Raw genomic sequence first — 9,605 nt, 5'->3', positions numbered from 1 at the left:
GTCAGACATTTGTTTGGGTTTTAAGTATTCAAACTGATGCCCTTCCTGAAAGGATGGCTGCTTTGTCTTAACTCCACTCTAAGATTATAAACATAATTAGTATTGATTTATTCATCGCTTCTTACTATTTATAAAGTGAGGAATACAGCTTATACATATTAGTTTCCTAAGCAGCCACCTTCTTTAAGTATAGAAGGTTGGTTTAACACCTTTGGCATGTATTCCAAGCAACAGGATATACCCTAATTAGATCTGCAAAAGCTGTTACCTTGATTACCAGATATACTAATTATCTCATCAATCATTAATCTTATAATTACAAAGGAAGATACTGTTATTTTCAAATGATCTGGACTAAAGTCTGACCCTGAGATGGGCTCTACCTGAGATGTTTACATTAGTACACAGGAGTTACTACAGGAGGTACACAGGAGTTAGCTACATTTCTTTATCCTCAAGGCTTTATAATTAAAATACTTTTTGATCATACCAAGAAAGATTCAAATCACCAGTCCCACCACCTTAACATAACAATTTAAATTTAAATCCGTAAATGGTATGAAAAAGAATTATATTTAGTCTTTTATTAATTAAATTAGACTAATTTCAATCAGTAAACAGTATCTGTAGATTTTTCTTAAGACTCACAATTTGCACAAAATGTTGTACAAAGTGTTGTTGGTTCAGAAGATAATAATCTTTATTTTCCCCTACATGGGCTTGATAAGGACATATATTTAACTGTATTGTGCTGTTTACTTGCTTTTAGAACATACCACACATACAAGCACTTTCTGTAGGTATAGCCTCTAATAATATTTTACCATATGCATGGATATGTACAACAATCCTAAGAGGAATACATTGTAATTGCTAAATAAGTGATAGGTTTATAGACATATCAACTGGATATGATGGAGGCAATACACGAATTTCAAATGTCTTCTTTTGATCAGATATTCGTGGCTTATATTTCTGTGTTGTGTTGTCTGTAAATTTGAGTCTTTTTGGCCTTGGCTTTCTGTAAGAATGAAACTACCTATCACACCCCTGAAGTACTTCTAAGATGGGGACTACTGGTATTACTTACTCTCTAATAACATACCATTAAATGAAAACAAATTGATTGATTTTCCCGGAACAAATAGACATACGCATGATCCTATGTATACTTATATTCTTCATATACATATTATTAAATAGGTCAAGCCGAAATGTCAATTCAACTCAACTCATGTGACCTGAAATCCACTAAGTGCTTTGAGGTTCTATCTAAGTGCTGTAGATATTCTGTATGAGCGAACCCAGCTCACATTCATTCTCAACTCACTGCTCCCTTGCCCACCTCCACTACAGAGCCTGCAAAAAGCTAAATACTTCTGTAGCCTCCTTTACAGATGGAAGAGGACATATGGCACATTTCTGGTCAAAGAGATGTTAGTGGAGGCCTGATGTTCACCTTATAAGGAAGTTTTCTTTTCCTGACAAAAGAAGCCAAGGCTGCTAAAACAGACCGATTTTCTTCTCTTCTGCCTTGAACTTGAGACAATGGCAGCCACATTGCAACCATGGGTCTTCATGTATAAGAATGAAAGCCCAGCATACAAAGCAAGAGAGGCTGTAAGACATAGAAAGAGCTTATATTACTGAAAGCAGCTGATGTTACAGAACATCCAGCTTTTTCTCATTGGCAATGTGGCTACAACATTCTCTTACATCTTTCAACATTCTAATGGAAAGCACAATTCCCTCTCTGTAAATTGGGTTTCCTCTTATTTAAAATCACAAAAGCATTCCTAACATACAGTAAGACATAACTGTTCAGGGAACATAGGAAATAACGGCTTTTCATATTTCTTTCTTTTTTTAGGGGGGGAATTCAGGGATTTTCTTTTCTTTTTTTTAATTAAAGTTCATTGGGGTGACAATTGTTAGTAAAGTTACATAGGTTTCAGGTGTACAATTCTGTATCATCACACAATGTGATTTTCGTATTTCTTAATGGCCCAGGCAATGACAGTGGCATAAATACAAATCAACCAACTTTTCCTCCAAAGGGGGAAAAAAATCAACAATAAGAAATCAAAGCAAACAGAACTCAGGTGTTCAATATAAATACAGACAGAAAAAATGTAAACTTCTAATTAACTCTAAATAGAAAAATAAACATCAATATTCAACAAGCTGTCTACACTTTTGCTGCCAGCCTTCAAGAAAGCTAGGACAGTTTGGGTAAATCTGTACTGAAGAGACGAGGGGAAAGCTAGCCCAAGGCTAAGATTGTTAATAAAAGAAAGTTAACCCGACGATTAAAATATTGTGCAATAGATCAGAATACTGACGAGGCAGTCTTAGGAAAGGAACCTTCCAGATGAGAGAAGCAGGTTTCAAAGGGAGAGAAGTACCTTTAAGAAAGGATGTAGTAAAGGAAAAATGAAGCAAGGGAGATGGGTAGATTTAGGACCCTGCAAAGTAAAAGAAAAAACAAACAAACAAAAAAGGCAAACTATTTATTGCCACGCAACTTCTTCACTCAATACTCCATTCACCCATGGGCTTGTCTCACCTGTTAAAAGAAAAAAAGTAAGGATACAAGACAGAGATATTTATATCAGACAAGTAGAACTCAAGTCATATAGCGTTTAAAGTGATGAAATAGGATACCTTTTAATGTTAGAATTACAATTCACAATAAAAACACAACTAAACATATAAACAGTTATAAACATATATGCACCTAATAACAAAGGGATCACCTTCATAAAACAAATAGTAGAAAGACACTGAGGAACACATTAATAATAGGAGAATTTACATACCACTAGGCACAAGACAGATCAGATGGACAAAACAATAAATAAGGATTTAGAAAATCTAAACAACACAATGAGTGAGGCAGATCTTCGGATGCATATTGAACGTTACATACTGGTAATAAAGAAAACGACTTCTTATCAAGTACACATGGGCAATTCACAAACATTCATCATATTCGAAAAAAATTCCAGAAAGTTCCATGAAGTAAAAATATTACAAAAATTATTCTTTATCAAAAGGTAATAAACTATACATATTAGCATAGTTTTAAGAAAAGGATTTTTCTAGAGAAATTTAAAAATCTTTTGATGAACAACTTTTGGGTATGAAAGCAGAAAGAAATACCAAAATTAAAGAATTTCTAAAAAATAACAATAATGAAAACATATTAGAATCTATGTGTTAATGATCACTGAAATTTGATAGCTTTGAATACTTTTTTAATGTATGTTAAAGAATTGAATTAATTGAATTAATGTCTGAGAATAGAAATCTAGAAAAAAAAATTAATTAAACCAAATGAAAGCAAAGGGAAAAAATAATAAAGATAAAAACACAAAATGAGTAGACAGTAATAAAGCAATAAATCTAATCATACATCAAAATCTTAGGTTTTTTTAAATTTAAAAAATAGGCAAACATTGGTTAGTTTAATCAAGACAAAGTGCACCAATATGCAAACTAAGAAATAAGAGGGGATAACCATGGATACAGAGGACATTTTAAAAAATCATGAGACTGCTTTGCAGTCCTCTTCACAAATAAGTTTAAAAATTAAATGGGAAATTTCATAGGAAAATAAAGTTACCCAAATTGATCACATTAAAGACAAAACAATTATACAGACCAATTTTCCTAGAAAAAGTTATCAAGGAATCAACTTGCAAAATACCACCAGGCCTGGATGATTTTGCTATAATCCTAAAATGCCAGAAATGGTTTCAGAAAATAAAAGATGAAAGAAAATGTATCAGTTCTGTTTTATGAAGACAGGATAATATTGGTATAAAAAACTGATAGTATGAAAACAAGAAATTACAAAGTGCTATCGCTTATAAATATTGAAGCAAGTGTTCCAAATAAAATATTAGTGAATGAAATTCACAACACACTAAGAAATTAATATGCCGTGACCAAGTGGGATTTCTTCCAGAAATTGCAAATTTGGTTTAACATTAGAAAAATCTATTAATATAATAAGCTATGTTAATAGATATAAGGAGAAAAATCATATGATCATCTCCATAGATACTGGAAAAGCCTTGGACAAAATTCAACACTTCTTTTTTGGTAGGGGCATTGTTTATCAGGGATGCAACCATTTTTAAATATATATATTCTAGGAATGAGCAAAAAAGTAAATATACAGTGGATGATGGGAGCCAGGTTTTCACTATCAGAGAAGAGTTACAAAAAAAGAAAGAGGCAAGATAGAAGGAGCCTTGTGTAATCGGATTATAATTGTAGGTATCAGTGTGAATTCATGGTTTTTAATAGATTCATCAGTGGTTCTCAGTTGGGGGCAATTTGGCCTCCTAGGGGGTATTTAGCAATATCTGGAGACAGTTTTGGTTATCCCACCTGGAAGGTGGAGTATGCCGCTGGCGTCTAGTGGAATGTTGGTAAACATCCTACAGTGCAGAGGACAGTACCCCTGAAATTATCTGACCCAAAATGTCAATAATGCTGAGACAGATTGGTAGATACATAAAAAGATGTGCATGTGTGTGTGTGTGTGCATATGTGTGTGTGTACATGTATGTCTTTGCTCTGTCTCTAAGAGTGCCTAAAAGTAATGACCCACCTACAGTCCAAATCTTGCTTTCTAAATAGGAACCAGGGCACAGAGAGGAACAAAACCTCACTTCCATGATATTCCAGACCCCACATGAATATGCTGAATTTAATCAAAAGCAAACTTCAGCCAAACCCAATTTGAGGTTTTTGCATTCCTCAAAGGTTTTGCCTGAGGTTTTTGCAATATTTTGCATTCTCCAAAATAGTGTGACTGTACTCTTCAAAAATATCCGTGGAATGAAAAATATTTTTCTGAGAAAGAGGATTCAAGTTCCAGTTTAAAGAGGACTAAAGAGATCTTAAAACTGAATGTAATGCATACACTGAGATTCTCTTTTGCTATTAGTAACATCATTGGGATAATTGATTAAATCGAATGATTTCTATAGAGTATCTGATAATATTATATCAGTGTTTATTTGTTGGGGCGTGGGTTATCGTGATGCAAGACAACCACCTTGTTTTAGGATATGCATGTTGAAATATTTAGGGGTAAATATTATATTATGTCTGCAACTTACCTTTAAGCAGTTCGTATCTATAGATATAGATATAGATGTAGATGTAGATATAAGATAAATATAGATATATAATATATAGAGAGAGTTGGAGTGATCAAGCAAATATGAACATTTAGAAAATCTGGATGAAGGGCACATAAGAATTCTAATGCTATGTGCTATTCTTGCAAACTTTCTGTAAGCCTGAATTTATATCAAAAATGAACAGAGAGAAATCTTGCTTTTCTGTCTAAAATTATCTGAACAATGCCTCTATTCTCTATGTGTGAAAAAAGATAGACAAAATACACATGTTTTCTAATGCATACTTATAAAATGATAAAATATATGTGCATTATCAATATCCAATCATTGCAAAGAGCAATTTAAAATATGTCATTATTAAATAATATTCATGTTATTATTTTAATAGCATCATTAAGGCAGGACTTTATTTATTGCTTAATATATTTTCTATCCTCTTGACTCAACACATTTATGGTTTCATTTTATTCCACAGCTTTTAGTGATAGGTATTGATTGATATTGGGTCAAAAATCTATGGGTTAAAAAAAAATATCTATGGGTTTTTTTTCTCTGAAAACTCTAGACTCTATTTTGAAAAAAATATCAATTTTAGTGCCAAGGAAGCAACTGGATTGCGTAGTTGTTAAATAATCTTAATGAGATGTCAACAGCAGAAAAATATTCTCAATCCTCAGCAAGGTCTTCAGGTAATGAAACATTGATTTTTTTTAAACTGCTAAAGCCATTTTGCTTACTGTACAGGAAGTAAATGAAAAATAGTTATTTATTTCCAAGGGCACAATCCATTTTCAGATACTTAATTTCATATTTAAAATTATTTATAATCTCTCTACCTTCATTAGCTATTTGTTAAGTTTCCTCTGTTGCCTTTCTGAGTGAACATCTTTGGTTCATTCTCAAAGCAAGACTCTGACTTGACTTAAATCATTAGAGAGGTTATGCTTGTGAGAAAGCATCTGTATTCTAGTTAGAAAATGCTTTATGAAATCAATAGACATGATATAAGAATATATTGTCCTAAATTATTTATTTTTATTATTTTATTTTTTTTAACTATTAATACAATTGAAATTATGTTGATTTTTGGCTCAAAGGTCTACAGTATTCATGAGAATTATTCAGAATCCAAGATCTCTGTTTATACAACTTGAATTTTTCAGACTCTGTTTTAATCATTGAAACAAAACAAAACAAAAATTACCCATTATTTAGTAAGTTGGAAGAATAGTAGCCATTTATTGACTATACAATTGTGTTAAATAAAAATTAAACACCCTAAGCTGAGAAAACAGTAGTGTGATTCTAAGTGAGAGGTGCAGTTTAGCTAAAGTGAGGTATTTTCAGAAAGGCAAGGAAGCTCTGGTCTCTAAACAGAAACATTTCCAGAGTGCCCAAACTTTGGAAATTGCTACATCAGGAGGGATGGTGAGTTTTGTCAGCAAACTCAAACAAAAGTGGAACATTTTTGTCTACTCTTGTTGCCAAATGGAAAAAATTTCCTCTGTGTTTCAGGATGATAAGCTTGTCAATTTAAGATAGTGTAGTTTGGATTTATTTTGCACTTCAGAAGAAGTTCCACATACATTAATTTCAGCTATGTCTTATTCCTGGATTTGACAATAAAAGCCCAATGTGTCAGTTAACTATTGTTGAGTAAGAAGAACCATTTATAATCAGCCCTGTGTCTGTAGGACTTTGGGAATTTGGCCGATGTAGGCTGTGCTTGCCTGGGCAGCTCATCTTCAGATTGCAGGGTCTGGTACCACGCTGCTTCTTCTTGTTCTTCTGTGGGTCAGCGGGGGTGATTCTGTTCTTACCACCGTCTCATCTTCCTTACTGGCAGAGGGTAACCAAAGCAAGCTCCTCTAATGGCAATGACAAAGGTACAAACGAGCAACTTGAAAACTACCTTTCTCCTCGTATCACATTGGCCAAAATAAGTCACATAATCAAATCCAAGGTCAAAAACAGAATTGCGGAGTAATGTTACAGAGCGGAGAGAGTGAGGAGGCTGCGTCTGGCTCCCGCTCTCACAGCCATTGCAGTACATTGAGCTCCATAGAGACAGCGCCGGGGCAAGTGCGAGTCGGACGGGTGCTGGGCGACTCTGTGCTCGCTGAGGAAAAATAATTAAACATGGGCAAAGGAGATCCTAAGAAGCCGAGAGGCAAAATGTCATCATATGCATTCTTTGTGCAAACTTGCCGGGAGGAGCACAAGAAGAAGCACCCAGATGCTTCAGTCAACTTCTCAGAGTTTTCTAAGAAGTGCTCAGAGAGGTGGAAGACCATGTCTGCTAAAGAAAAAGGAAAATTTGAAGACATGGCAAAGGCTGACAAGGCCCGTTATGAAAGAGAAATGAAAACTTATATCCCTCCTAAAGGGGAAACAAAAAAGAAGTTCAAGGATCCCAATGCACCCAAGAGGCCTCCTTCGGCCTTTTTCTTGTTTTGTTCTGAGTATCGCCCAAAAATCAAAGGAGAGCATCCCGGCCTGTCCATTGGTGATGTTGCAAAGAAGCTGGGAGAGATGTGGAATAACACTGCTGCAGATGACAAGCAGCCTTATGAGAAGAAGGCTGCTAAGCTGAAGGAAAAGTACGAAAAGGATATTGCTGCATATCGAGCTAAAGGAAAGCCTGATGCGGCAAAAAAGGGAGTTGTCAAGGCTGAAAAGAGCAAGAAAAAGAAGGAAGAGGAGGAGGACGAGGAAGATGAAGAGGATGAGGAAGAGGAGGAGGATGAAGAAGATGAAGATGAAGAAGAAGATGATGATGATGAATAAGTTGGTTCTAGCGCAGTTTTTTTTTCTTGTCTATAAAGCATTTAACCCCCCTGTACACAACTCACTCCTTTTAAAGAAAAAAATTGAAATGTAAGGCTGTGTAAGATTTGTTTTTAAACTGTACAGTGTCTTTTTTTGTATAGTTAACACACTACCGAATGTGTCTTTAGATAGCCCTGTCCTGGTGGTATTTTCAATAGCCACTAACCTTGCCTGGTACAGTATGGGGGTTGTAAATTGGCATGGAAATTTAAAGCCGGTCCTTGTTGGTGCACAGCACAAATTAGTTATATATGGGGATGGTAGTTTTTTTCATCTTCAGTTGTCTCTGATGCAGCTTATACAAAATAATTGTTGTTCTGTTAACTGAATACCACTCTGTAATTGCAAAAAAAATTGCAGCTGTTTTGTTGACATTCTGAATGCTTCTAAGTAAATACAATTTTTTTTATTAGTATTGTTGTCCTTTTCATAGGTCTGAAATTTTTCTTCTTGAGGGGAAGCTAGTCTTTTGCTTTTGCCCATTTTGGATCACGTGATTTATTACAGTGTTTATCTTTTCGTATAGTTAGCTGATAAAAAGCTTTTGTCTACACACCCTGCATACTCATGATGAGAGTAGGAAGAGTTGAATTGAGACAGTTTTCATCCATAACTGAACTCTAAAATTTTGATCAGTTGATGTCAAATTTCACATAGCCCAGTTACATTTACAAGTAAAGAGGAACCAGTCTACTCACAGCATGGGATTATTAGAATCAAACATTTTGGAAGTCTGTCCTTGAAGGACAAATAAAGTATGTTCTAATCTTTACATGAGGACTCTACATTTTTTAACTCCCATTACCATGTAATGGCAGTTATATTGCAGTTCCCACGTTAAAGAAGACCTGAGAATGTATCCCCAAAAGCGTGAGCTTAAAATACAAGACTGCCGTATTCAATTTTTTGTTGACGTTAGTCCTGGCAAAGGCTCTGATTAAAAAAAAAAAAGTGAAAAAAAAAAACAGAATTGCAAAATCACATGACAAAGAGTATGGATACTGGGAAGGATGAAGAACTGGAACCAATCACGCAACATATACTAACATGAGACAATATCAGATATATTGTTTTAAAAACTATTCCTCTTCCACATATCATTTCATGTCAGTGCTTTTTGATGATGGAAATAGTGTTGGCTCACCAAGTTATAATGAGAGGGCCTTAATAAAAATTATGAATGTCTTTTTTTAGAACTATGAGGTATCAGACTATTACTTAAATCTGAGACTAATATGATGGCCTGATTTTATGAGAGATTCAGTTTTAATAGTTTTTAGAAGAAAGCCTAAAATACATTTGAGATGAAGAATATCAACAAGTAATGAATTATCAGGAAAACGATGAGCTCTGCATAATGGAAGTGGTAGAAAGCACGAACTTGTAAGGAAGCTTTGTCTCCTTACATTTAGAAATCAGATGGCCTGGTTCTGATGATAAAAATGGTCATCCCTGTTATGGTGGGAGAGAAAAACATTCACTCCAAGTGAAAGGCAATGACAAAGTGAAATCACTTGAGATGGCAATAATTCTGATGGTTTGTTGTCTATGGAGAAAGAATAACATGTTTCTTTCAAGAAAGAATAACATGTTTCTTTAGTTACTATTTTCAAATTC

The 9,605-nt window shown here is 34.4% G+C and overlaps 1 protein-coding gene across 1 annotated transcript; it reads left to right on the top strand.

Annotated features, from left to right (window-relative positions):
• Positions 1-7,160: 7,160 nt before the first annotated feature.
• On the top strand, positions 7,161-8,933 carry LOC308498691 (high mobility group protein B1-like). Its single transcript, XM_081051162.1, has one exon. The coding sequence runs from the start codon at positions 7,299-7,301 to the stop codon at positions 7,944-7,946; it is 648 nt and encodes a 215-aa protein (XP_080907288.1). The 5' UTR covers positions 7,161-7,298; the 3' UTR covers positions 7,947-8,933.
• The last annotated feature ends 672 nt before the right edge of the window (positions 8,934-9,605 follow it).

This window comes from Rhinolophus hipposideros, assembly GCF_964194185.1.
Source record: "Rhinolophus hipposideros genome assembly, chromosome: 6".
Classification (NCBI taxonomy): domain Eukaryota; kingdom Metazoa; phylum Chordata; class Mammalia; order Chiroptera; family Rhinolophidae; genus Rhinolophus; species Rhinolophus hipposideros.
This window is presented reverse-complemented; position numbering and strand designations above follow the sequence as displayed.

What these genes read in the sequence shown, in the direction of transcription:
- LOC308498691 (XM_081051162.1), top strand. Translation starts at nt 7,299, where the DNA reads ATGGGCAAAGGAGATCCTAAGAAGCCGAGAGGCAAAATGTCATCATAT.